The 27,381-nt window shown below is 56.5% G+C and overlaps 9 protein-coding genes across 9 annotated transcripts; 6 read left to right on the top strand and 3 right to left on the bottom strand.

Moving 5' to 3' along the window:
- The first annotated feature begins 1,526 nt into the window (after positions 1–1,526).
- BGZ61DRAFT_25664 (uncharacterized protein) lies at positions 1,527–2,269 on the top strand. Its single transcript, XM_046238377.1, has one exon. It carries the CDS (start codon positions 1,631–1,633, stop codon positions 2,084–2,086), a length of 456 nt encoding a protein of 151 aa, XP_046112746.1. The 5' UTR covers positions 1,527–1,630; the 3' UTR covers positions 2,087–2,269.
- Positions 2,270–2,451: 182 nt separating this feature from the next.
- BGZ61DRAFT_337301 (uncharacterized protein) lies at positions 2,452–5,066 on the top strand (the record flags this gene model as incomplete). Its single annotated transcript, XM_046239037.1, has 2 exons — positions 2,452–2,484; positions 2,556–5,066. The coding sequence occupies 2 exons, from the start codon at positions 2,452–2,454 to the stop codon at positions 5,064–5,066; spliced, it is 2,544 nt and encodes an 847-aa protein (XP_046112745.1).
- Positions 5,067–7,362: 2,296 nt separating this feature from the next.
- Positions 7,363–11,756, top strand: BGZ61DRAFT_378793 (PHD-zinc-finger like domain-containing protein). Its single transcript, XM_046242597.1, has 3 exons — positions 7,363–9,312; positions 9,366–10,399; positions 10,452–11,756. Exons 1-3 carry the CDS (start codon positions 7,855–7,857, stop codon positions 11,446–11,448), a joined length of 3,489 nt encoding a protein of 1,162 aa, XP_046112744.1. The 5' UTR covers positions 7,363–7,854; the 3' UTR covers positions 11,449–11,756.
- A 37-nt stretch (positions 11,757–11,793) lies between these two features.
- On the bottom strand, positions 11,794–12,501 carry BGZ61DRAFT_439311 (uncharacterized protein). Its single transcript, XM_046244348.1, has one exon. The coding sequence runs from the start codon at positions 12,494–12,496 to the stop codon at positions 12,257–12,259; it is 240 nt and encodes a 79-aa protein (XP_046112743.1). The 5' UTR covers positions 12,497–12,501; the 3' UTR covers positions 11,794–12,256.
- Positions 12,502–14,943: 2,442 nt separating this feature from the next.
- On the top strand, positions 14,944–16,185 carry BGZ61DRAFT_471332 (serine/threonine-protein phosphatase PP1; the record flags this gene model as incomplete). Its single annotated transcript, XM_046248195.1, has 4 exons — positions 14,944–15,123; positions 15,237–15,638; positions 15,726–16,025; positions 16,090–16,185. 4 exons carry the CDS (start codon positions 14,944–14,946, stop codon positions 16,183–16,185), a joined length of 978 nt encoding a protein of 325 aa, XP_046112742.1.
- Positions 16,186–17,399: 1,214 nt separating this feature from the next.
- Positions 17,400–18,016, bottom strand: BGZ61DRAFT_525997 (Rdx family-domain-containing protein; the record flags this gene model as incomplete). Its single annotated transcript, XM_046252867.1, has 2 exons — positions 17,400–17,804; positions 17,927–18,016. The coding sequence occupies 2 exons, from the start codon at positions 18,014–18,016 to the stop codon at positions 17,400–17,402; spliced, it is 495 nt and encodes a 164-aa protein (XP_046112741.1).
- Positions 18,017–18,306: 290 nt separating this feature from the next.
- BGZ61DRAFT_25537 (uncharacterized protein) lies at positions 18,307–19,211 on the top strand. The gene has a single exon (XM_046238376.1). The coding sequence runs from the start codon at positions 18,463–18,465 to the stop codon at positions 18,991–18,993; it is 531 nt and encodes a 176-aa protein (XP_046112740.1). The 5' UTR covers positions 18,307–18,462; the 3' UTR covers positions 18,994–19,211.
- Positions 19,212–19,430: 219 nt separating this feature from the next.
- BGZ61DRAFT_525996 (GGL domain-containing protein) lies at positions 19,431–19,767 on the bottom strand (the record flags this gene model as incomplete). Its single annotated transcript, XM_046252866.1, has 2 exons — positions 19,431–19,551; positions 19,607–19,767. 2 exons carry the CDS (start codon positions 19,765–19,767, stop codon positions 19,431–19,433), a joined length of 282 nt encoding a protein of 93 aa, XP_046112739.1.
- A 3,849-nt stretch (positions 19,768–23,616) lies between these two features.
- On the top strand, positions 23,617–27,143 carry BGZ61DRAFT_544162 (uncharacterized protein; the record flags this gene model as incomplete). The annotated part of the gene is made up of 3 exons (XM_046255265.1): positions 23,617–23,619; positions 23,732–23,995; positions 24,057–27,143. 3 exons carry the CDS (start codon positions 23,617–23,619, stop codon positions 26,982–26,984), a joined length of 3,195 nt encoding a protein of 1,064 aa, XP_046112738.1. The 3' UTR covers positions 26,985–27,143.
- Between the last annotated feature and the right edge of the window lie 238 nt (positions 27,144–27,381).

The following is a 27,381-nucleotide window of genomic DNA, read 5'->3' as shown; positions in this document are numbered from 1 at the left end:
CTCCACTTGAGACTCCGAACGCTCGGCGGCGTAGTGTCATTTTGCTTTTCAACCTGGGTGGGAGCTGGGGGGGGGACTTGGCGCGGCCAGCCCGGGCGACGACATGCCGCCGCACTCGCTTTTTTGAGACCACCGCCTCTGCCAGCCTCCGCCGCCCGTCTCAGCTGGATGAGGACGCCGACAGCTCGATAGCTGGAGGGGATGTGAGGCGTCCCCGAATCCTATTCACCAGGCGCAAATCCCATCACGAATTGTGGCGGGCTGGGCTCTGCGGCGTCGCCCGCCATGTATGTCTTGCTGCGTTCCGCATTGGCGGCCGACCGCCGTGGGACAGGGGGCGTCATGATCGATTTTCACAGTGCGATACTCCAAAACTGAAGAGCCCACGGATAGGCAGAGGTTAGGTAACGGATAACGGGGAAAATTTCCACCCACGCAGGGTCGTGCGAGGACTGAGCACCCACCCGTCGTGGCAGACGTCACACCCGGGATGGATTTCGATGGAGCGATGAAGCGATGGACGATGGAGCGATGGACCCATCGTCCCAGGACGCGGACGGACGATGCCCAGGGCATTGAATCGGGTCGTCCATTGTTCTGTGTGCTTGCAAGTCGCCGCCTCGACTGTTTCTGCGTGCTGCTTGTGTGCTCTGCTGCGGCGGCGGGCTGCCTGCAGAGAGCTGCAAGTGCTAATGCAGCTGGCGGTCTAGCATCCATTATTGGCCGTTTTGGAGGGTGGACCCTCGCTCTTGATGGCGGCAAAGCGCCCCAGAACGGCCACAGAGAGGGTCCTCGTCGCTGCTCCGTGGGCTCGCCAGTGGGCCTCCAGGTGGGATCCTCAGAGGGTCGCGGCATCGGGGCGGGTCAACAAGTACCGGGTACTTTGCGCCAGCCCCACGGGAGGTCCACGGATGGCCCCCCTACTGAGCTGCCCCAATCAAGCCGTCAAGCGCCAATCAACCGCCCGCAGCACCGCTGAGGAACCAGCCAGGGTGTGCGTGCTCGCTCAGGGAGGAGGGAAGAGGTAGGGGAGCGGGCTGGGGTCAGCGCAGCGCAGCGTTGGTTACCTTGGGTACGTAGCCTAGGGAGCGGTAATAGCGTCCAGTCCACTCCTGTTCAGGTAGCGGCGTCTCAATCCCAGGGTGAGAACCCCCAGTCCCATGGCACATCCCACGGCCGTCCCATTGCCCATGGCCCATGGCGGGCTCCAGGCGGGTCCGGGCTAAGCCAAGGCTCTCGACGCTCCAGGCCTGCCAGGGCGCCGTGACTATAGTAAGCCGCCTGGCCCCTCCACCATCCGCTGGGACCCTTCTTGCTCCTTGTTCCTCTCTTCCTCCTCCATCCCTCATCGTCGACAATCTCGCCGTGGCGCCCGACCAGCCACGAGGAAAGGAGCCTGGGTTCTCGGCCATCCACCGCATCGTGTACGACGACTTCTTTCGCCTTCACGTTCAAGGTTTCCTTTTTCTTGCTTTGGGCTTCTCTCGGTTTTTGGTATTGCTGCCGCCGTCGCAGTGTTTCTTCCCCCCTGGCGAGGTGAGTTCAAACAGTGTTGTTGCGTGCCTTCGTTTTTGATTGTTGCTGCTGTCCAAATGCCTGCATCTTTGCATCTCTGCCCCAAACCCTCTATATGTTTAATGCTGTTGCTGTTTGTGTTTTCTGCTCTGTTTGCCTGCGACGAGAAAATCATGTGGATGAAAATGGCTGGCTGTTGGGCATCCTCGCCATCACGGGCACATTTTGCGTTTGCCTTGTCCCGGCTTTTCGACCCCCTCCTTTCTGGCCTCCACCTGCGGCCACACGCCGTGCACCGAACTCCAAACTCTGCGACCTTGCCATTCTGCGCTTCTCCGCGTTGCGCTGTATATGCCTTTGCGTCCTTTTCAACGGCATCCTGTGTTCCCAGAATCCTCTCTCCTCCGCCGTCGCCATCCCCGCTGTTCGCCTGTTCGCGCCCGTGCACCGTGACTGCTGCCTCAAGGATCCCCGAGTGCGTGTGACTGCAGCGACTGCGACTTCGACTGCGACTGTTCACAGGTGGCGAACCGAAGAAGTTGTGCGACAATCACACGTCCGAAATCCCTGACTTCCTTGTCCTTCCCGGTTTCACTGTCTTTGTTCTTTTGTCCTGCGCTTGCCGCCCAGACCCTGAGGGTTCTTTGGAAATCCTCCGGGTGGCCCATGTATCTCATTTATTCAGTCATCCGCGCATCAACATCTGCCATCAGGCGAAGACTTGCCACTGACCCTACCGTGACACAGACTTGGCTTCTCTCGCCGTTCCATTCCCTCGATAAACCACCCGGCCGTGATTAGCAACGCGGAACCTCTCCTGTCGGCTCCTCCCCCGACTCTCTGCGTCCTCCCACTCCCGCCGATCCCTCGGAATCCAAATATCGACTTCATCTCATCCGGGCCACCCCCGCTCCCGATGCGTAGCGGCCGATAACCATGGATTCGGAAGACGGAGAACTATTCATAAAGGTATAACTGCTCCCATGCAGCGACAACAAGCCGCCATCCATCCCGCAATTTCCCTGCTAACGCAGATATAGCAACTCGCTGGCTTCGTGCGGACTCACGAAAAGGCACTGGCCAACGCTCTCCAGTTCCAGCGCCGCGAAGTCCGACACAAGTCGTCGCAGAGCACCAGCGCCGCTACTATCACCCAAGCCTCCACTACCCTCCCCGAACGACCCGCTACCTCCTCCTCGACCTCGAGTTCTCTCGCTGCCGCCTTATCTCTTGGCACCCTCAGCTTTACCTCACATAATGTCAAGTCCGCCAAGTTGGCGCTTACGCCCCACCACCTTTTCTACCTCCTCTCCCGATTCGAAGAGCTGGGCATCAACGTTGGCCCCATGAAAGTCCGCCTCGAGAACCTACACGACAGTTCCTCATCAGCCAACTATGTCTCCTTCCTCAGCAACACCCAGCGATCGAGGAGCAAGGGCTCCGATATCGATTCTATACACTCGGTATCGAGCATCCGAAGCGTCATGTCAGGCATGTCTGCTTTGTGGGCCAGCTTCGGCATTGGTGCTAGCATCTCAGCCGCACGAACCGAGCGCCAGAAGGCTGCTCTTCAGGCAGACATGAAGTACCTCTATTCAGCGTTTACGAAGATTCCCTGTCTGAAACTGGCGCCTGATTGGCGTGCGCGCCTCATCCGTGGCTACGAAGAGTTCCCATTTGACTCGGCGGTCCCTCTCTACGCCTTCAAGAACCTCCAGGCTCTTGAGGTTAGCAGCATCGACTTCCGACAGTTCTTCGGCTGGGATCGCTTGGCCGATCAGTTGCGGTCGCTCACTCTGAAGCGCGCTGGCATCGAAGACCCTGCCGACATCTTGATCGACATCGTCCTGGATGACATGGACAAGAGACGACGACGGACGTCCAAGTCTCAGTCATCGCCGACGAACGCGTGGCCAGGCAGCAGCAGCCCGCGGAGAAGTGGTCACCCGGAGCTACATCGAGCAGCCTCTGCGCCCAGCTCCCCTGACCCTCGTGTCTCTGGCGAGCTCCACATCGGCTCCATGAGCCCTAACGAGCATGCTGTTGAAGACAGCAGCAGGCGGACATCCCTTGGAAGAGATGATGTCGATGACCTGCCCAGCTCGCCGAAGAAGGGTGGTCGTCCTCGCAGCAACTCGCCTTCGCGACCTGCCAGCTCTCGGACGCAATCTCATCCTGTCCGTGGCCACCATCGCATGAGGCGGTCGGGATCCGGAAGTTCGAACTCCAGCCTCTCCGACTCATGGACTCACCATCACGCCCGTGGAAGTTCAGGAAATCTCCTGGCCATGGGCATCCTCCCTGCTTCCAAGTGGCGCTTCTTGAGACACCTCAGCTTGGCGGACAACTCGATGCACTCGATCTCCCAAGCCAGCCTTGCCCCCCTCTCTAATACTCTCTACTCTCTTGACCTCTCCTCCAACCTCTTCAGCCAGATCCCAGACAGCCTGGCTACCCTCACTGCGCTCCGTGCTCTAAACCTGTCGCATTGCATGATCGACTCTCTCCAGTCTCTGACTCGCAACCCCCTTCCTGCCATCACCGCGCTCAACCTCCGGGCCAACAGGCTGCAGTGCCTTGCTGGCATTGAGAAATTGTTCCCGCTGGAGCGCCTGGACTTGCGAGACAACCGCCTGGTTGATCCTATGGAGCTTGCGAGATTGACCGGTATCCCCGAAATCCGTGAGATCTATGTTGAGGGCAATCCCTTTACTCGCACTCACAAGGATTACCGTGTGACCATTTTCAACCTCTTTCGCAAGACCTCTGGATATACCGAGGATGTGATCATTGATGGCAGCGGCCCTAGCTATGCCGAGAGGCGGCAGCTTGTGGATCGCCCTCCCATTCCTGATTCCGTCCCAGTCGTGAAGCCAAAAGCCCCTGAAGTTCCAACTGTCGATGTGAGCAAGCCTGCCATCGTCTACAACACTCCTAGGGAACCTACTGTGCTCCGTAAGGAGAGACCAACTCCCAAGGCAGTCATGAGCGAGACCAACACTACTTCCACTCGCCGTCGCAAGACCCCCAAGCGACGTATCGTCGACCTGGCCACCAACGACACACTCCCCTCGCCCTCACCCGTGGATTTGCGTACTAGCAGGCCAGTTCTGAAACCCGCCAAAATCCCCATCACCACTGACGGCAACTACCGCATCTCTCAACAACCCGAGACTAAGCTACTACCACCTGTAGTTCTGTCAACCAACTCCAGCAGTGGCTTCTCTAGCTCCAGCGGTGGCTTCTCCAGCTCCCCCGAAGTCCCTCGGATCGACACCAGTGTTGTTCCCAACATCTCGTCAGTCTATGCATCGAACGATGCCCAGGACTGGGATGCTAGTGGAGAGATCTACCGGCAAAAAATTGAAGCCTTGCGGGACAAGGTCGGAAACGGTTATCTCTCTGTTTTGAGTGAGGAGAGCTGGGCCCCTAACGGCCCACCAGACTTTGCTCCGTCTGGGCTCGCATCCCCAGCCGCTCTCCGGGCAGCTCACACTCCCCATCACATGCCACCTGCTCAGGCTATTCACAGTGGCCGAACACTCGGTTAACTACTACGCTCGAATACCTTGCAAGCCTTACTCGGAGGATGATGATCCTTGAATGATACCATGATACCCATCAGTTGCAAGATCCAATGGATCCTGCAGCTTGATTTGCGTTTATCCTTCTTCGACTGGCTTGTTTCAGGAGAGTCGAGCCTGATACACTACGTCGACTTGTTTTACAGTTACTGGATTTTAAGATTGTTTGTGTTTGTGTTTTTGAATGATATCACGGAGCATAGCGAACACGGAGTTTAGGACAGGGGGTTATTTGCATTTTGTTTTCGGCATGCATTACCATCATCATCGCATGTTACTTCGCTTCACTTCTTTCCCAGACCACCCCCTTCATGTTTTTTTTTTCGTCGCTCTTGCTTATGCGACCTGGCATCCTAGATCATATCTAGACGCCTCTCTGGAACACGAAGAAAGAAGGAATATCGTCTGAGAGGCATGGTCTTGTTCAGGGAACATTCATGTTTCTACTTGTTCAATTCCTTCTTACCTTGCCGTTTGGAAGGTTGATACATTTTGGTTGTTGAATTTGGAAACGGAGTTTAGGAGCGAAGGACAAAGGGCCATTGATTGATTGAAGTTGTTTTCTACTGGTGGTATTCGTGTGGCATGGTCTGGAAGAAAAAATTCTCCCGTTGAAATTTGCATTGCAGTTGGTGGCTTTTAGGAGGGCGTGGTGGAGGGGAGTGTAATACATGAACGTCCCGAATTTGCTGAACCAGATGTTTCTATCGCTGCCTACCTTGTGATCGTAATGATGAATTCCTGAGTGTCGTGTAGCCTGTATTCGCCATGATTACCCGTGGCCAGTTGTGCGACTGGTACTGGAAGACACACTCGCCCACGATCTAAGATCCGCCAAGACTCTTTGATGTTTTCATCCGGACCTTCGGAGGAATGACTTTGGTTACGCATATGCTCCGCTAGCCGCAGGCTGACGTGACATGGTCAGCCATCGTATTGGCTCGCATGACCACACCGTCACCTCACCCGACCTTGCCTTACTCGCGCAAGATAACTCTCCTTGCAACATGTGGGCGTAATTAGGGACCTTGGTTTGAGTTGCCTATTTTAGCGTAATCAGTAAGCAGAGTCAATGTCTGGAACTGGGATCCTATTTGCGGTGGCTGGGGTGGTGTCAGATGCATGATGAAGGTGGTGGGATGGAGACTTGGGTGCGAGCAGAGTGAGGTATTCGGTACGACGGCGTCTGCGCCTGAAAGCTGATGGAAAGAATGGGCCGTGCGGTGGAAGCGCGCCCTTCTTATGAGGGATGCCCAAGGAAGTATTTCGGGCGTAGCTAATGAAATCATGCTTTAAAGATTAATAGGATTTTTAATCCAGCTTAAGGATAAGCGGTAGCTGTGAATGTCGGGTATCTTACGTATGGTAGTGGTGCCCGAACGGTCATCTCAACGTGGGCCAGGCACCTCCCCAGCGCCAAATGTCGCAGGTGTCAAATCTGCACGAGTCTTCCCAGTTCTTCAACAAGCCTACGGAGCAGCCTCCTGGCCGGCGCCATCTTGGCCGGGTGGGTCTCGTGAAGACTCCAAGGCGGGCAGCTCCACGGCCGGGGCGCGGCGCGGATGCAAGCCCCTTCGGCTCTAGTGACAGGGAGCCAGCATCATCGTCCCACACAGTACACTAGGCCTTCCGGGCCTCCAGATCTAGAGGCCCTCTTCTGGCCATCTTGCATGAGACCCCGATCGTCCTGGCGTCGCACTCTGGCGTCGCACTCTGGCGTCGCGCGCTGTGGTTTGCGACGGCCTGCTGATTGGTGTGGGACGTGTGAGTTGTCCAGTGTCCACCCCCGGGATTGTCATGGGCATTGGATTGGGCGAGACGAGATGGGGAACAGTCAACGAGGGATCCATTTCAGGTGAGAGGCCTGTCGATTGGATCTCAAGTAACAGGAAAGCTGCCGATCAAAGATATGAGCCCTGTTTTAATGCGCGACCTGGAGCTGGGGTGTAAGTTAGGTGTTTCGGTGTTGCGCCGATTGAGGAGGCCGTCTAGTTCAACTTTGTCGGATGCCTGCCAACTCGGGGTTCTCCCTCGTCCGACCGAACGACGACTTGACCGCAACTGAATTCGCTACTATATCGCTGTATATTCCATACGGCTTTTGGCGGTAGCCGACAACTCGTTCCAACGTCAACCCAAGGTTCTGTTCTCTAGAGAACCAGTTTTGACTTGCGGGCAAACCCGGCAATGAGTTTACCAGCGACATTGGGAGAATGCGGGGCTGGTCAATGGCCCTGCCGCCCTATCTCACAGAGCAACGTCGGCTCTATAACCACATGCCCTTTTGCGAAAATTCGATCGCCGTGGGCCAATTCTCCATTCCCCCAGATGCAGGATGGGCCAGATGCATCCCCATCTGAGCGTAGCCCCAAACAGGCCTAGCCCCATCTGGAGCTGACTAACCCCCTGACTACTCTGTCACGAATCCAGGTTCGCTGGTCCGTGCGCCCCAACTTCACGCGTTGTCTGTTTTTCGCACGCCTGCGCAGAGCCGCCGGCCGACGTCACGCCTCCTCCTGATGCTGCCAACATCCATCAACCACCCGCCAACGAGGCTTCCGTTCGACTCCTAACTTGGCCAGCCCCGAGAAAAAGCTCGTCCAACGTCTGTACCGGCTTCCAGATGCCTGGAGTCCCCGCCAACCCCCGGACCGAGCTCGCGCGCCACCTCTCCCTGACGCGGTGATTCAACCCGACCCCCCTGCGCCAGCGAGCCCCCGATCTGCTACAAACATTGATATCTGTCCCTTTTGCAATGGCTCCCACATCGCCTACTCCTCGTCGACCTCTTGCGGCTAGGCGCCGTGGGCGTCCCCCCGGTACAACCAACGCGGCGCGCGCCGCGAGACAACAGGCTGCGATGGCCGCTGGCGTCGCATCCGAACCGCCGCCAAAGAAGCGGCGATATATCCCAGGCGGTCCCGGCGGTGGTGGCCGTTTCATCGAATCCGATCTTCTCGATACTCCCAGTGCCGCCGGCCCATCAACCGTTTCAAGATCACGAAACGCCGCCCGGGAGGTCCTCAACGGAGCCTCCCCGTCCCTGATGCCTCGGCGAGAGAGAAGCGCCCGAACGCGAGCGACCACTACCGACGACGATCTCGAAGAAATGCACTGGGGATCTGCGGCAGCCATGGCGGCTTCGGTGAAGCAGGCCGAAGATTACAAACCCCGCGAGGAGCGCAGCTGGGAAGACTTCCACCCAAACCTTGATATTGAAGGGGCCTTCATCGTCTTGCGTTCCGAGGATGTCGATGGCATACCCCAGGAGGCCCCCGACACTCCAATTGCCCAGACAACGGGCACGCCGATGAATAGCTCCTCCACCCCTTCAAGGCAGCCCAACCCCGCATCTACCGGAAATACCCCGAACCCGCAGGGTCACGCGGAGTCCAACTCTTTAGATAACCCCAACGGCACTCCATCACGGCGCACTCGGCGGCCGACTAGAGATGTTGTTAGCTTCTATAACAGCAGCAGCCGACCAATAGACTTCACCACAACCCCCAAGACCCCCAAGATCCTGCCCATACAGAACCAAACGCCGAAGGAGAAACTGGACTTGAAACTACCATCCTATCGAAAGACGAACCGGATTGAGCTCTTTGAGAGCAAAACATTTGGACAGGCCCGTTATGTTGACAAGGCGATGAGTAATGTCGGTTATCAAGAGAGCGACCACTTCATTCGTCCAGATCAGACCCTTATCAAGGCCTCGGATGGGAACGCTGAAGATGATGCAGATCAGTCCGAAGCTGCAAATTCTGAAGAGCACATTCCTTCCACACGAATTGGTCGTGTCGAGTATGACATGGACGAGCAGGACGATATGTGGCTCGAGCAATACAACATGCAGCGCAAGCAACATGAGCTGGAAGAAATTACCCGCGAGGTATTTGAGATCACCATGACCAAGATCGAAAAGGAATGGCATGCTCTGGAAAAGAGGATCCCTAAGCCTAATCCAAAACCTCCTCAAACACACCGTCCGCGGTCCAGTTCCGCTGCTGCCGTTAATGGTGAGCCGCAGTTGGGAGAAGAGCCGGATTCGAAGTGCGCTATTTGCGATGACGGAGACTGCGAAAACACCAACGCCATCGTCTTCTGCGATGGGTGTAACCTGGCCGTTCATCAGGAATGCTATGGTGTCCCCTTTATCCCCGAGGGTCAGTGGCTCTGTCGAAAGTGCCAGCTTTGTGGCCGTGGAGTTCCGGTAAGCATCCCCAGTTTAATGCCAATGATGAACCAACTAACTCGTGGTATCAGACTTGCATCTTCTGCCCCAACACTGATGGCGCATTCAAGCAAACCAACTCTTCCAAGTGGGCTCACCTGCTCTGCGCGATGTGGATTCCTGAGGTGTCGCTTGGCAACCACACATTCATGGAACCTGTCATGGATGTGGAAAAGGTCCCTAAGAATCGTTGGAAATTAACTTGCTACATCTGCCGACAGAGAATGGGAGCTTGCATACAGTGCAGCAACAAGAACTGTTACCAGGCCTTCCATGTGACGTGCGCCAGAAGATCTCGGCTTTTCCTCAAGATGAAGACGAGCCAGGGTGCACTGGCCGTATTGGATGGCGGCATGGTTCTCAAGGCCTTCTGCGACAGGCACTGCCCCGTTGATTATGCACATGAGAACGGAGTTCATCAAGCCACAAGGACAGCAAAGAAGTTCTACAAGAGAACCATGAGGGGTCGCATCTGGGCTGACAACCACGCCATGGCCAATGCCATTGCTGCACAGCACCGCAACGCCATCACGGATCATCCTCCCGATGAGTCCCAAATGACTGGTGCCAAGAATTCCGCCGTGCTGGGTGGTGACAAGAAGAAGGGCCAGGCCCCGAAAAACCTTTGGAAGCTGCCATCCGGTGCTCCCATCATCCCTCAAGCAGTGTTTGAGATTGTTGAGGCATCTATCCAGCGATTCCCCTTCCGCAAGCGAAAGGACTATCTCAGTGAAGCCTGCCGTTACTGGACATTGAAGCGAGAAGCCCGGCGAGGTGCTGCACTATTGAAGCGCCTCCAGCTCCAAATGGAGTCGTTCTCATCTATGGAATTGACGAGGCGTGATTTCGCTGCCATGGGTCCAAGCGGAAAGGCTAGACTAGCCAGACGCATCCAGTTCGCCCAGAACCTGATCCGAGATCTTGAACAGCTCAAGACCCTCTCGGATGAACTCGTCGAACGGGAGCAGCTGAAAGTGGAAGCTGGTGAGCTCGAACAAGACTTTGTCGACGAGTGCTACTTCCCAGTAGCGAAGCTACTCTCCCCCGGAATCGAGAGAGCAATATCGTAAGAAACTCGCCTCCAGCATATAATGCGTTTCATTACTAACCCATCACAGGCTGGATAAGAACGTCTTCATGGACGGACTGGAAATGCTACAAGAGCGCGTAGAAACTCGATTTTACGTGACGGGGCTTTCATTTGCAGCAGATCTCTGCGAGATTATCAGCACGGGCATTAGCACTCCTCCTAGGAGCGCCAGCGAGCCATCTGAATCGCACTTCGAGCCGATTGATGCTTCCCCGACAAAGAACACGTTTTCAGATATTCGAGAACGCCGTAAGCTGGGTAAACGCATTTTGAAAGCGGTTCAGCCGTATCTGGAGACGGCTCTGCGTGTCGAGTCAGAGATATCTCAGAAGCCCTTTGAGACTCTCCAGAAAGAGTTGGAGACGATGGTGGACAATAGCGTCGAGACTGGACGGCCAGCTGCTGCCCCGAACCGCGAAGAACCAATTGAGGAGGCCGATGATACCATCATGGTGGATGCCCCGCAGGCGTTGCAGATCACCGTCAAGGGATCACTCCCAGAGGAAGAAGACGCAATGGATACAGGCGAGGATGGCGACGAAGATGGTGGAAACATCGAAGTCAATACCTCTGGCCTGGGAATCATTGACGAAGAGGATAGCAAGGTGGAGCTCCACAATGGCATCAAATCCTCTGATACGCCCCCGGACACAGATGGATATGTCTCCAGGCCTCGACCAGTACAGTCCGGCCCCCCAACACCTCCGCAGTCTAACGGGAGCCTTGGCCTAGACCCAGCGGACCCTCTTACCGAAGGAGGAGTGCTCTGGTACCTCAAGGGTCACGAGCCACGAGGGACGTCGGTTCTTGGCGAGCACTGGGCTGGAAGAGATGCCGTAAGGATGCTCAGTGAGGATCTGACAGACATGGATGATGAAGAGTTGAAGGGCTTGGGGATGGACGTGGACCACGGGGTTTCGTCCGTCGCAGTGGAGGTAAATGGCCACGTGGATGCAGAGACTACAGCTGCGAAGAGCAAGGCCAGCAAGGTGAAGAAGCGGAGGACTTCGACACGAAGGCGGTGAGCGAATATGGTGGGCTACGACGAAGAGGGTGTACCACTACGGGGCTAAGGATCGTTTGCGGGGGGGTTGCTCTTTTTTTTCCCAAGGGGATTTTTTTCTTTTGGAATGATACAGGTCATATACATGTGCACCATTCAGCTTGGCGTTGAAGGCAAGATGGGGATACTCATATTTTAATTATGTGGAACAGAGGGCGTCGAGGAGGTTAGGTGGAGAGGGATGGGATGGATGTAGGGACAAGACGAAATGAGATAAATGTATGAACTCTTCGAAGCATTGCAAGCAAGTATCCATATAATGAACCCGTGGTCGGAAATTAAACCAACGTCCATATTAGGATTACAACTTGAGACTACAGACGGGATGAGGATTTCCATTCGCACAGGATCTTCCTCTGATAGCACTGCCTTTCCCTTTGATGTTCCATCTTCTCCAGTGGTAGGAATGATGGGATGAAGAGGGAAACCTAGATTATGGAGAGTATTACGAGCGTACCAAGATAATGGAGGTTTAAGCAACAATATATAGAAATTGCGCGACGAGTAATGCTCAACTGGTGTACAGAGTCTCATTGGCCGAGGTGTCGTTGATTCTGGGTATTGAGTAGTCACGTGACTCGGGCCGAAGTGAGGGAATGCATGATGACACAACTCTCTGGGGTCCTGAACTGAAGAGGGGGGACGCATACGGACTGTGACAGGCTTTCGAAGCGAAACCATGTCCATGGCGTGAGCACTTGGCTGCGTGTGGCGCTCTCTCGCGCAGCAGGTTTAATGCATGCGTGTTTGCCGGCGGCGGGCATCGCGGGCTAAGTTTGGCGAAGATGTGCAGCTTGGGGAGAGATGAGTGGTGGAGAACGGGGGGAAGCTGGAGGGAAGCTTGGGGATTGGATCGTGAAGGATGGGGAAGGGGGGGCAAAAAAGATCGAGGGGTTGTGAAGCAGAGTGTGTGAAAGGTGATGAGCACTTACGTACAGTGGGAAGCATAAAGTCCTGATCCAAAGTAATGTACGGAGTACCGGGCCACACATAGAACTGCTAGACGTCATTCAAGATGAGAGGGGCTTGAGGCGCTTGAATCAGGGACAAGATCCAGTGGAAGCCACTCATTGGGCGACAGAAGGCGTCGAGGGTTGATTGAGTTTGGGGGAGTCAGCCCCCTAGCTCTGTGACTTTATCGCCATGGGTTTGAAGAACTGCACAGATGAGAGCTGATCAACGAGGATAAGGGGGAACAGCTTCTGCGTTGTCGTCGCGTTACGTCGCGTTGCGTTGACGCAGCGTAGCGTAGCATGGCGCTGTGTTGCGTGGCAAAAGAGAGGAGGGGTGGGCGGGGAGGGAGGATTACTTTCGTGCGGTTTGCTGAGAGAGGCTGTGCTAGTTTTATTTGGCGCTGGGCCGAGACGATTATGGACCAAAGCGAGGAGGAGTTGGTTTGCTCAACAAAGTGGCCAGGTCAGGGCATGGGAAGAGAGGCATGGGAAGCGGCAAGACCAGGAGATAAGTCGGGCTGGTGAGCGAGTCTGTCTTGTCGAGGACCAATTACCAATTAACTCCCAGGGCCCGACATTTTTTTTGCTGTCAGAGATGAACCCAGCCAGGCCGTATACGAAGTACGAAGGAGAGATTATGGTCATGAAGCCAGCTTCGTACCCCTTGAGACATGGGAGTGAGAGAGACAGAGGCTGAGCAAGACCCGGGGTGATTACGGAGTAGGCGCCGACAAATCCGGGGCCGAGAATGGAGGGAGAGAGGAATAGTCAGCTCTGAGAATATGTGGCTTGAGTCCTCCATGCCTTCACCCAGCGAGCTCCCTTTTTGTCTCGCCGCCCATAGGTCCTAGAATCCGGCTTTCGGTCTCGACAACGGGAGTGAGGCTTCAAATCAAGCTCCGGAGGCCTACTGCATGCTGGATGATGGTCTGTGGTGGTGGGCCTGGCTAGGTAGGAACCGTGGGGGTCGGTTCCAGCGGCCGGATGCGCCTCGACCTTGCTTCTTACAGGGGAGTTTCCAGGGGAGTTTCCTGGGTCGTTCCAGTACGGTAGGTACCCGACGGACAATTTGGAGCAACATTAGCACGAAAGCACAAGCCTACCGTAGCCGACCCGACGTTTTCCCCTGCCACTGCCAAAATTGGCCAAGTCAACAAGGGCCCGAAAACTCAAGTCCACGGACAGGTGCCCACTAAGCGCACCTTCGCAGTGCTAATATTGCCCGCCTCTCCAGTGGCCTCCAGCACCTTCAGGGCGCCCAGAGCGCCCCCCGAGAGCGCCGCAATCCCCGACCGACCCCAGGAAACCCCCGGCGTGGATGTGGATGGGCAGCGCCCGCCTCCATTCCATGGATTTCTCATCCCCTTTGCGTGAGAAAAAAAAATCCGCCCCCCTTCGACTCTTTCTCCATCTGCATCCAACGAACCCGACGACGAGAACGAACTCCCCCGTGTTTGCCCATCGCCGACACGCCCTGCGACGCCTACTGGCATCTCGAGACTCTATTTCTCGTGCAAATTTCCAAAAACTCCAAAGACGAACAAGCGAACGACGGCCTCTGTGTCTGTCCCCAACCCGACCCCCGACTCCAAATTCCTGATCGCGCCCGCGCCCGACCAGCCGCCCCAACAACAAGAAACCCACCCGCGAAGGAGCCACGAGGCCTATCCCCATCCCCTCTGTGACCTGACGACCGAGGCTCCTCTGCCCTCGCACCCAGACCCATCTCCATCAGCATCGTGCTACCGGCGACAAAGCGTCTACTACTCGACGCTTCTTTTTTTATCCTCCCGCGACGAGACACGCCCGCTAGTCCCCGCTGCTGGCTGACGCTGTTTTTTTATCCCCCCCCCCCTCCCGACGCCTGCTTCTGCCGCCCTCTTCTGGGACCCGCGGACAGCTATCAACAACCACGCCGGCGGCCCACCGCGGCAACCCTGACGACGATCTGATCTGACATCTTGACTGCCACGATCCCTCGTTTGTGTATCGACGACTGCACTGTCTGAGAGAGACTGCCTGCTATCGCTGCTGTGCCCTTGTTTGCTGCTTTCGCTACCCGAGAGCCCCCAAAGCGACGTGATCACTTCAGGTGAGTTTCGTGTGTGTCCTTGCCGCTCTCCGCTCTCACCTCCTCCCACACCGCGCCCTCTCCACGTTCATCCCGCCCTCAACGTCAAATTTTCTCTCGTCTCCACGCCACTGCTCTCACGGGGCCCTCATCTCCAACCGTCTGTCGTTTTTGTTGGACTCTTTCGGTCGCGATTTCGCCGGCCTCTGCGACATTATTCCTCCTCTGCCCATTACCGCCTTGTTTTCTGTGTGCCACCAGCTGACACGACCGAGATTTACGAAGTGCATCGGCTTGCCATATCGGCCTCACATCTGACGAACTTCCCCCGCAATCTCATTGACCAGTGAATCCTCCTGCTGTCCTCTCCCTCCGCCCCGCGACCTCCCTCTCGACTTCCGCGGGCCCGCTCTCGCCAGCACAATCCTCCAAGATGGCCGACCAACACGAGGTCGATCTTGACTCTATAATCGACCGCCTACTCGAGGTACGCGGCAGCCGTCCCGGCAAGCAGGTCCAGCTGCTTGAGACCGAGATCCGCTACCTCTGCACTAAGGCTCGTGAGATCTTCATCTCTCAGCCCATCCTCCTCGAGCTTGAAGCTCCTATCAAGGTACTTTTTCCCACCCTCTCCTTCCATTTGCTCCTGGGATTTGAATCTCGGGACATGGAGCTGGAAGAGCACATTTGGGAAGATTGACCCGCTGACTGTCCGGTGCTCCATAGATCTGCGGTGACATCCACGGTCAATACTACGATTTGCTCCGTCTCTTCGAATACGGCGGCTTCCCTCCAGAGGCCAACTACCTTTTCCTCGGTGACTACGTCGACCGAGGTAAGCAATCCCTCGAGACCATTTGCCTGCTCCTGGCCTACAAGATCAAGTACCCCGAGAACTTCTTCATCCTCCGTGGCAACCACGAGTGTGCCTCCATCAACCGAATCTACGGCTTCTACGACGAGTGCAAGCGCCGTTACAACATTAAGCTGTGGAAGACCTTCACCGACTGTTTCAACTGTCTTCCCATCGCCGCTATCATCGACGAGAAGATCTTCACCATGCACGGCGGTCTAAGCCCCGATCTCAACTCGATGGAGCAGATCCGCCGAGTGATGCGCCCCACTGACGTATGTAGCCCGTTCCCCATCCCGATGCCCCAAGCTTCTTGGCCGGCGCGGGAGTCGTGTCTCGGCATCCATACTGACGGTCCCTAGATTCCCGACTGTGGTCTCCTGTGCGATCTCCTGTGGTCGGATCCTGATAAGGACATTACAGGCTGGAGCGAAAACGACCGTGGTGTTTCGTTCACTTTCGGACCCGACGTTGTCTCTCGATTCCTCCAGAAGCACGACATGGACCTCATCTGTCGCGCCCATCAGGTCGTCGAGGATGGCTACGAGTTCTTTTCTAAGCGTCAACTCGTGACCCTGTTCAGTGCTCCCAACTACTGTGGCGAGTTTGACAATGCAGGTGCCATGATGAGCGTCGATGAGAGCTTGCTTTGTTCATTCCAGGTCAGTGCCTTTATGTTATCCTTGGTGTTGTCCAGATCCAATTGTGCTGACATGACTTCCACAGATCCTGAAACCCGCTGAGAAGAAACAAAAGTACGTCAAAAGTGGTCTTGGGAGTGGACGCAAACCAGTCCCTTCCAAGAACAATATCAAGTTATGAATTATGTAAACCAACCAATTTTGCTTTAATCTAGGTTCGGCCGGCGTTAGATTCCCGAATACCTCGACCGACGGACGACGAATCGCGATGAACGATTAACCCGAGCCCCGCCTCCCACTGGCGCTCCCTCGTCTCGACCACCTCGCACCTCGCCTTTGCCATCGGGTCTGGCACCGAATGTTGGTTCTCTGGGAGGGTGTCAGATCTGAACGTGTGCCGACATGCGGCGCTGCCTCTGCGAAACCCGAATCGTCTCTAATGCCCATATGCGAACTTGATAACGACAAACGGCTGTTTCTTAGCTCACAGATAAAACATACACAAAAAATTTGACTTCCCACACAGTTGCTCGGATCCCATGCAAGATCCGCGGCCAGAAAGCCGCTGCCTTTTTTGCGTAGACTGGTGTCAGCGAGGGGGGTGGTCCGGGGTGGTGTTTTTGGGGAATGTGTTTTTCCATGTGACGAAAGAGCGCCAGACAGACGACGACGGGAGGGGAGGGGTGTTGGTGGTTGATGATGGTCCATTTCATACCCAGGGCCGACTCGGGAAAGATGTTTCTATTGCACAAGTCGCCATGTATAATTGTTTTCTGGAGAAGGGGGGGGAGGTGAGGGGTGTAGTAGTTGTCGTACCCCTTGGCAAGAGTAGTTATGATGACGATGAGCGAAGGGGGAGATGTGTATGAACCAATCCTGTTGTTTCCAACGACCTGGCGGACATTTCGATGGTGTGCATGGAGGCCATGGTTGCTAATATCGAGACTTGATGCTGCATGTCCAATGTAGAGCGTAGGCAGTGAGTGTCTTTGCTGTTCCGTGAAGAGGCGAGGTCATGATTCTCCAATACGAGATGCCATGACGTAGATAAAGGTCGTGTAGTGATGGTGTGCCAGAGTGGACGCCACTGGTTGTTGTATGTTGTGTATCCCAGGGTTGGCATTATGTGGGTGTTGTGAGATGTCATGAACTTTCACCCACCCGAATGACAGACACCTTTCAAGTTCATACACTTTCAGACAGGTTGCCTATCAGGAACCTGGGCAGTATTTCGAGCTGGTAGACTAGCCAAGCTTTACGTCCCAGTTTGGTCTTGCAATCTTGGTGAGTATATATGAGTTGTGTAAGAGACTTGTGTGAAGGGGGACCCGTAGGCAAGAGTATCAGGTATCGGCATCAGGCATCAAGACCAACTCAACCATACAGACAGTATAACTACTGACAATCCTCACATTTCTCCCTTCCCTCTCCTTTCTTCACTTCTTCTCCCTTCTTCTCTTCCTCTTCCTTCTTCTCCTCCTCCTTCGCGTCCTTCCCTCCACCCTCCACAGCCTTACCGCCATCGTCGACGACCTTCTCAGCCACGGCGTGGTGGCGGTCCACATGGCCCAGATCCCGGCCGGGCTCGACGACATCGCGCACGCGGCGCTTCAGCTCCTTGGTCTCCGGGAAGCCGCCGTCGATGCGGCGGTCCCACAGCACCTTGGTGGAGAGCGACGACGCATCGCCCTGGCCGCCCGCCGCATGCGTGATGGCCACGACAAAGGTGCCGCCGGTGGACGGCTGCAGGGCGACTTCGCCGAGGGCGGTGGAGAAGGTGGAGAGCAGTTCCTGGGCGAACTGAGGGGATGTGTTAGTGCGTTGGCTTGAGGGTGGATGGTGAGAGGAATGCGCCCAGGATGGCTATTTGTGTGTAGTTTCTGCTATCGAGGAAGATGGACCCGGGCGGCAGTGGGACTTACATAGGCGGCGCGCAACATCCACTTGCACTGGGTGCAGAACTGGATCGTCACGCGCGGCAGCAGACAGCCTGCGGGAACCTGGGCGGCCATGATGTTCAAGGTAGTTTCCTACTGTCCTACCCTAGATGGTATGTGACGCGCTGTTGCGTAATGTCTTTTTGAGGTCCTGTTCCGCAAGCTTGAGTTTCTACCCGAGACACCAAAAAAAACCCACACAAGCCAAATGCTGAGCTGCAGCGCGCCATGCCATGGGAAAGACCGCAGCACACCGAACGGAACGGAACGAGCTGCCCGCTTGCAAAAGCCCTGTGGCACCTGAATTAGGCTTAGTGCAGAAGTCGAGGCTATCGCGCGAGTCGCCGCGGGCGGGGGAGATGCAAAAAGCTCGGATCCGGTGCGGAGCTGGCCGCTGGCGGGGCGACTTACTACGTAGTTGATCCAGGCCCTCGTGATTGGCCTCGTGACCTTGGGTGGAGGCGGCGGCTGCTCATCGAAGACGGGGGAGCGATGAGGCGGCGAGGGAGACGCAGAGGAGCATGTCATCGGCGAAAGCTGAGGTGACGCCGCGAAAGCTGAACATGTCCACCATCATGGCCATTGGCCGAGATATAGTCACCAGCCCAGTCACTACTAGGGCTCTCTCGCCGTGTTTCCCCCTCGCCTGTGGACGTGTCCTCTCGCACGGATCGTGTTGCCGTGTTATGTATGTCTCTGCCATCTTGTCGATCCAAGCTGATCTGGCGCCCACATTGGACGCCCGGAGTCCACCATCAAAGCCTCATGCCGATCGAGGTCGAGAAGGAAAAAGAGCTTTATTTGGCTGGCAAAAATATAAAAAAAAACGTACACGACATGGAAATGATAGAGTCGACGAAAGGGGGCTGATAGAGAAAAAGGGAATTATTACATTGCGCAAGAGCCCATCCCAATCCATGCTCCCCCTCCCCAAACCCGTAGATTCAAATCAAACCCTCTGCTCTTGCTCAAAAAAAAAATCACCTCTTCGCCATGTGCATGCCCCCGCCCCCCCAGCTAGAGAAGGAGGACATGCATACATAGGGAAATAATTAGCATCAACGTCGTTTAAGCTCCCGGCACCTCTTGCTCCCCCTCGTCTCGCGCTCGGTTGCTTTTATCCCGCCCAACAGGTATCATGGGGTATCTCGATCCGGGTCGGCATCCTCGACTAGTTCTGGGGTCGCCGTATCTCCTCCTCTCCTGCTCGCGCTTGGTCGGTGGGCCATGTCTCCTCCGCCCTCCCAATGCTGATAGTGGTAGTGGTGGTGGTGGTTGTCGTGCTTCGGTGTCCGGAGTCGATTTCTCTTCCTCACCCTCTCTCCTCTAAACATCCGCGTCTCTCCTCTTTCCAATATCCTCCTCTCGAACGCGTTACTTGACACATCAAAAATGACTGAGGCCTCTTCCGTCCAACCGCTGAATCATCATCGACGTTGCGTGGTTGTTGTTTTGATAACCGGGAATACAAAAAAGGAATGCTGTATTATTACATCACCACACAGCAGCCGTTGGATTGCTGCGGTGCGTAGGGGTCTTCGCCCTTGGGGACGGCTCCCCAGACCGAGGGGACCATGTAGTCTCGGGTGCCGTTGCAGTAGGCGATGATGCTATCGAGTCGCGTCAGCGCTGGCGTTGCCATCAAATTCGCGGGGATATGCTTACCTCTTGGACGCAGTGCTCACGGGGATGCGTTCTCGTTCCAGGTCCTCGCGCAGGCGGTTGTTGAGCTCCGTTAGGCGACGCAGCTTAAGATCGGCCATCGACTGCTTGTTCTTCTTGATCTGCGACGGGTCGCCAACATCGCGAGAGGTGTATTGAGGCATCTTGGAACGGGAGGCTGGGGACAGCGGAGTAGAGAAGGATGAAGTGGTTGAATCGCGAAAGGATTGTGCGCGGGTGCGGTCGCGATGAGAGCTGTGCATAATCCAAGGTTAGCTGGAACGGGATCTGGGCGAGGTCACGGCGCGGCGGAGAAGGGCATTGGACGAGCGGCGAAAATGCGAGGGGGATTTGACGGCGAGGTCGGGCAATGGGTGACTGCGAAGATGACATTCCCGATCGACTCCTATTCGTTTTGTGTCGCACGATTGGCCGGTCGGTTTGTCGTCGTTCCTTTTTTTCTTCGCTTCTCGCAAAATCCCAATTTCCCCTTTCCCTTTTCCCGCAAGCCCGTCTTGCAGCGTGTCCGAGGGCGTTCGTGTCTCTGTTTGGGGATGGTACTTACACAGAACGAGAGGCTTCCTCCAAGCGGGCGGAGGGCCGGTGAAGCAGATGCGGACGAGATAGAAGGTGTAGGACGGATGGTTGTGTGGTGGTGGTTGATGGGCGACGGTGGTTGAGTTCGACAAAAGGGTTATGGCGCAGTAGGCAGGTAGCAACGGGGGGGAAGGAGCAGCAGGTGGCAGGTAGCAGTCGCAGTAGGAAGGACCGGGTAGGGGGGAAACTGCAGACCAAAGGGGAAGAAGGAGAGGGAGGGACGGGATGGATGGCAGGGAAGGAGCCCGGTCGGCCGTAGGCAGGTACTTTTAGCTGCCCGGGGGAGAACAAGGGGACAATAGCGCAAGGTGGTGCGTGCACTGGAGCAGAAGCTGGTGCTACTGCGGGTGCCCTGGAAATTGGGGGGATCTGGGGGCCCCCGTCAATCAGGCTAGGGCCCGCTAGGGGATGTAGGCCAGTTGCTAGGGGGCTAGGGGGCTAACACAGTGAGGACTGCTGAGTTACAGTGGGTGCTATCCCCTAGAGCTCCCCCAAGGTGGCCTCGACCTCGCCTGAGTAGCTGTGCTACCCCCTGGATGTTTGTGTCGCAGCCCACTGAACGGCGTCGGCAACGGACCTCTGGGCAAATTGGCCGATGGCAGCGATTGGCTCGGTGTGGGGCGGATGGGGCTGGGTGTAATCCGCGGTCTCCCCTCGGCCTGCTTGGTGACCTCGGGCCCCATGTCGCCAATCCCACCAGCGCCGGTTGCGTTCAGAGTACGTTAGGTACCTTGCTTTAGTCTGGACATGGTATATCTGCACCTGTTTTATGCTGCGAGACGACATGGTACATTGCACAGCAGTGGGGAGTACGGACTGCCTTACCCAAGTCGGTATTGTACTATTGTCTGTTTCTATTAGGGGGGAGAGCTGGGGGGGCCTTGAGGTGAGTTCGTGAACCTACTACGTAGTAGGTACAGTGTCCCTGAATCAGCAACCATGGACCAACAAATCTCCTTTGGTACTGTCGGCTCAACAAGGCAAGTTGTGTCCAACACGAGGACGAGGACAAGGACGAGGACGCATAATGCGATGACGCTGACGGAGGTCGGCACACTGGAAGTTGAATGCGATGGCCATCGGATGGATCGCCCGGCCGAGGGCGGAAACCTTCGCAGCTCCCATTGTCGGACTGGTATCCATGGGACCAATGCGTCGTCGTGGGTTTGATACTACGCAGAGTCAAAAACGAGAGTTGGTGGTGGGCACGGCACACACACTCGCACACTCGCACACACGCATCTGGACGACAGCGACGAGAAAAGCCCACCACCATCCCATTCCACCAATCCACGGTCCACAAACGGACGGTTCCGCTTGGGGGCAAGCTCTGGACCTAATTACTAACTGAAGTGAATGACCCGACCCGGACTGAACTCGGGCGGGACAATGCGCCTGAGGCTACACCAGCGCCTGGGTTGCAGCGCACTCTGTGGTAACGCAGCACAGACTGCCGTCCGCGTCCCGTGTCAGTGCATTGGCCGTCCGCTCTTGGGGCTGGCCGCTCCCGTTCCTGGGCTGCTGCAGTAGCGACATGCGCCATTGCTCCCAGCGAAAGGGGGCGTCCGTCGAGAGCTTGATGGCTTGGAGGCTGACTGCTTGCCCCCGAGAATTCCACAAAATGCCACTTCGAGGTCACCGGCCGATGGGCAAAGCAAATCTACCTGCGGGTGAGCCGCGCAATGAGGCAATGGCTGATGGGCGAGGGCCCATTCATCCCGAAGGACCCGGGCCCGACAGAGTGTTGGATTGGGATTGGGATGGACACCACCAGCACGAAACACGACGTACGCGTTATTATTATTCCTACCCTTTCTTTTGCTGTCAGTCTGTCTCTCGCCCGCTGGCTCACCGGGGCCTTCCTTGCCCATTACCAAGCGCGTCTTCGTGCTCCACCAGTCCATACTACCTAATACGTCCGGGCCTATCCTCTCTCCGTAAAGTTGCCGGATTTGCACAGCAATTAAGATGAGACCTTGTCTTGGCAACCCGCTCGTCGCCCCCCTCCACCGGTAGGAATGGTACATTGGACCTCCCCTGGGTCTAGACGGGAGACCAACCTGAGCACCACCTGAGTACCTCTAATACCTCGGGGGTGCCCAAGCCGAAAGTCCTAGGGAAAAAACTGGCCGCTGTTCCGTGCCTTTGCGTTGCGTTAGTAGCGTTGCGCATTTTCTTACAGTGCAGAGGGCATTTCTTCTGCATTCAGGAGCGAGACAACCCACAGCTTTCTCAATGGACATATGTCTATAATCTGCTTCAGTGACCAACCTTCTGACCTGGCTCCAGCATCGCGCTGAGTGCCCATCACGCCTCCTTGTCTTCCTCAGCTTCGCCCCCAAGTCGCACCATGACGCCAGTTTTGCCCAGTGGGCTGATGCGCGCCATCTTCACCAACATGGTTCGAGCCGTTCGTCCCCGGTGGATCACGCCCGCCTTGAGCTTAGCGCTTTTCATTTACCCACCGGCAGCTTGGGTTTAACTTTTCCCTTGTTCCCAAGGCGTAGCACCTGTGACACTGTACATGTCACTCCTCTCCACTGTGCTTTTGGTGGTGTTGATGAGGAATCCTAGCTTGAGCTGGGAGACGCCAAACCTTTCTTTTGCCAACTACTAATTCACGCCTCAGTCAGCCGGAACCTGTGTCAAATGACCGTGACGCCATCCGTTGAGACGCCATTATCGTCAACCTGGGATAGACGCATCACGTGCAGGATATTGCTCCGGTCCATCCCCGAAATCAGACAAGGCCGAACATGCCTCCCAAGCCGCCTGGCCACCGCAATCAAACCCTTCTTCTAGATCATTTCTCGAATCTGCCATGTAGGCGACGCGAATGCCCATTTCCCATTCAGGGTGCAATTTATCCCATCCCTGAAGCATCGCATCTTTTGCCGAATGGCAGTACACGGTGAGTGTCAAGAGACACTGAGAAAGGCGAGCCTTTCTTTTGGTTCAATTCCAGAAGTCTGTCGTAGCCACAACCATGTCTGTGAGCCCGACAGACTCGTTCTGACATTGAAATGTCATGAAGCGGGAAATATTTTGCGTGCCAGCACGGGAGATGAGGTTAGGACTCTTGGTGTTGTGATACAAATCTGGGGAAGACGCGGCCTGACCTGTGGCTTGACCCTTGGCTCCTCTACATCCCACACGCACAGCCACACCCGTTGTCTTCTCCCCCGCTGAGGTAAGCTTTCACGTGACATGTGCCATTTTTGGACCACAGAGCCCCTCAACGACTCGCATAGCGTCCGCACACGAAAATCGAAAAATTACTCTTGCGTGCCTCGCAACACCATACCGAGTGCCAGCCGAGTCTCCCAGCACACTCGCCTCCCCAGGCTGCGATCGATCTCGGATCATCTATAAATCTCCTCTCCCGCCAAGTCATCCCGCAGAGGAGGTTGCCCAGCATGGTATGTGACTCTCTCTGGACATCCGGGAGCCCGGATGCCTCCAGCCCTACTCTCTTACCCCTCTCCCCACGCTATAGTTTCGTCATGATACTGATTTGTCGTGTCTCGATAGCCTCCGCCGCCGCACCAGAAGCCCGAGAATGTTCTCAAGCGGGCACACGAACTCATGGGGGTCGGCCAGGCCCCCGCGGCCTTGACCCTGCTGCACGAGCACATCACCAACAAGCGATCTCGAAATGTCCCCATCGCGTCCCTGGAGCCCGTGATGCTCCTCCTCGTCGAGCTGTCCGTCGAGCAGAAGAAGGGAAAGCTTGCCAAGGACGCCCTCTACCAGTACAAGAACATCTCCCAGAACACAAACATTGCCACCATCGAGGTATGTTCTTGACGCCCTGTGGGTTGACAGTAAGGAATTCAACTAATGTGGGGATGTGCAGTTGGTTTTGAAAAAGTTCATCGAGCTCGCCGTCGAGAAGGTCACCGCCGCTCAGCAGAAGGCCGACGAGGTCCAAGAGAGCATCGAGGCTACTGCCGCCACCTCCAGCGTCGACGATCTTGAGGCCAGCGAGACCCCCGAGTCCATTCTTCTCGCCACTGTCTCCGGTGAGCAGTCTCGGGATCGTACCGACCGTGCCATCGTCACCCCCTGGCTCAAGTTCCTCTGGGAGGCCTACCGAACCGTCCTCGATATCCTCCGAAACAATGCTCGTCTCGAGGTCCTCTACCAGAGCACTGCCCTGCAGGCCTTCGACTTCTGTCTCAAGTACACCCGAAAGACCGAGTTCCGAAGACTCTGCGAGCTCCTCCGCAACCATGTCCAGACTGCCGCCAAGTACTCCTCTCAGATGCACGCCATCAACTTGAGCGACCCCGATACCCTGCAGCGACACTTGGAGACTCGTTTCCAGCAGCTCAACGTCGCCGTCGAGCTGGAGCTGTGGCAGGAGGCCTTCCGCAGTGTTGAGGACATCCACACCCTGCTCAACCTCAGCAAGCGCCCCCCCAAGAACATCATGATGGCCAACTACTATGAGAAGCTCACTCGAATTTTCCTCGTCGGCGAGAACTACCTCTTCCACGCCGCTGCTTGGTCGCGATACTACACCCTCCTCCGCCAGTCCTCCGTCCTGGTTGCCAGCGGTCAGGGCAAGAAGGCCGACAACCCCCCGGCCTCTGAGGCCGATCTCCAGAAGGCCGCTTCCTTCGTCTTGCTGTCAGCTCTTGCTATTCCCGTTATCAGCACCTCGCGATCCCGCGGTGCCATGGTCGACTTTGATGAGGCCAGAAAGAACAAGAACTCGCGCTTGACACACCTTCTCGGCATGAACCAGGCCCCTACCCGTGCCCGTCTTTTCCGCGATGCGCTGTCCAAATCCCTTCTTCAGCGCGCCCGCCCTGAGATCCGGGATCTGTACAACATTCTTGAGGTGGACTTCCACCCCTTGTCCATCTGCCAGAAGATCTCCCCCATTCTTACCAAGATCGGCGCCGACGAGGAGATGGAGAAGTACATTCTTCCTCTGCAGCAGGTCATCCTGACCCGTCTGTTCCAGCAGCTCTCCCAGGTCTACGAAACCGTCGACCTTACCTTCGTGGAGAGCCTCGCCCAGTTCCCCGAGCCCTTCCAGGTCACCCGCGGAACCATTGAGAAGTTCATCATGAACGGAAACAAGAAGGGTGACCTCGCCATCCGCATGGACCATGCCACCGGCGTTCTCAGCTTCGACAATGACGTCTTCTCTTCTTCCAAGGCAAGCCACAGTGGTTCCGGTGCTGGTTCCGCCGAAGCTGAGGCCGGCAGCGTCCAGCGACTCCAGAGCACTCCTTCGGAGATTGTACGCTCCCAGCTCACCCGTCTTGCCAAGTCCCTGTTCACCACCTGCCACTATATCGACCCCAGCTTGAACAAGGAGCGCCTTGACGCTCGCAACGCGGCTTTGGCCCGTGCCAAGGCTGGTGCCGAGCAGGAGCATCTGGAGATTCTTGGCCGCAAGGAAGTTATTCAGAAGCGCAAGGACGAGGCTTCCGAGATCCAGGCCCGCAAGGAGAAGGAGAATGCTCGCCAAAAGCGACTCCGCGAGCAGGCTCTCCAAGAGGCCGAAGATAAGCGACTGGCTGACGAGCAAAAGGAGCGTGAGGCCAGACGCCTCAAGGCTGACCAAGACCGCGTCCGCAAGGAGGAGCTCAAGAAGCAGATTGCCGACCTGAACATGAGCGACAAGGCTCTTGACATCAACATGGATGACCTTGACAATCTGGACAGCAACCGTCTGCGTGCCATGAAGCTGGCCCAGTTGGAGCGTGAGAAAAACGATGTCAATGAGCGTCTCCGCATCACTGGCAGACGCCAGGATCATCTGGAGCGTGCCTACCGTAAGGAGGAGGGCAAGAAGCTCCACGAGGATTATGCCAAGCAGAGCGAGCAGGATCGTGCCATTTACGACACTGTCAAGGCCAAGACGCTCAAGGATGCTGAGCAGAAGCACAAGGAGAGCGTTGAGCTCAAGCACCGTCTCAGCCGTCTGGTGCCTCTGTACGAGGCTTTCCGAGACTCTCTGCATGAGCGCCGCCGTGACGAGTTTGAGAAGCGCCGCCGCGATGCGGAGCGCGAGTTGGAGAAGCAGATTGCTCTGCGAAAGAAGGAGGTGCGCGACCGACGTCTCCGGGAGAAGCGGGAGCGCGAGGAGAGGGAGCGCGAGCTCCAGGAGGCCGAGGAGCGTGCTGCTCGCGAGAAGGAGGAGCAGCGCATCCGGGACGAGGCCCGCAGGGAGGAGCTAGCCAAGCTCAAGGAGCAGCGAGAGAAGGATCGCCAAGAACTTCTGGAGAAGGCAGCTCTCCAGCAGCGACGCGAGGAGGAGGCTCTGGCCCGTCGCAAGGCCGAGAAGGAACGGGGCGGTGCTGGCTCTCCCTTCAGCAGAGGCGCTCCGGCCGAGGGCTCGGAGGCCCGGAGACCACCGACCATCGGCTCTGGCAAGTGGCGCGATCGCGAGCGAGAGGCATCCGATGCGCCGCCACCCGCTCGCACCGGCCCATCAATGGAGAGAACCGACTCCAACGACCGGCCGGCGGCTGGTGGTCCCCCACGACTGGCGCTTGCTGGCGGCAAGCCCAGCTGGCGTGATCGCGAAGCGGCCAAGGCAGCCAGCGGCGCCAGCGGCGCCAGCGACGCCAGCGCACCCGACACCGGCAGCAGAGACGCTCCTCCTCCTCGCACCTTCGGCTCTCGGGCCGCAGCGTCGGAGCGCCCAGCTCCCCCCCGTGGTGATGTTGACCGTAAGGAGTCGCCTGCTCCCCCCGCGGATTCTCTGCCCCCGTCGCGAACGGCTGGCAAGTGGGTTCCCCCTCATTTGAGGAACAAGGCCTAAGTGGAGGGTAAGGCGCGCAGCGCAGACGGACACATATTGTTGCGATTCGCACCGGCGTTTAGGGATCGGATGGTTACACCGGGCGATGGTTGTACTCTAGAGCTCGGTCTAATCTCCGTCGATCTGAGGGTATGAGCACACCACAATGGAGAGAAAAGTATAGCAAGTACGTATCTGTCATGAGGTGGTCTGAGCATTAACGAGTTCAATTATTCCAACGAGTCCCAAAGAGCGTGATGTGGTTATGTTTCTTTTGGAAAATGAGGCGTGATTTATAGCTGGACAGAATAAGCATGGGCACAACTTATTGGTTTAGCGTTATAGAATGATTGTTGAAGTTCTTGTTTTCTGATCGACTGTGCGGTGACTACAATATACTAATACATTTGTTGTGCTT

This window comes from Ilyonectria robusta (genome assembly GCF_021365365.1).
Source record: "Ilyonectria robusta strain PMI_751 chromosome Unknown BGZ61scaffold_1, whole genome shotgun sequence".
NCBI lineage: Eukaryota > Fungi > Ascomycota > Sordariomycetes > Hypocreales > Nectriaceae > Ilyonectria > Ilyonectria robusta.
Note: the sequence above shows the minus strand (reverse complement) of the source record. Positions and strands in the feature narration are given on the sequence as shown.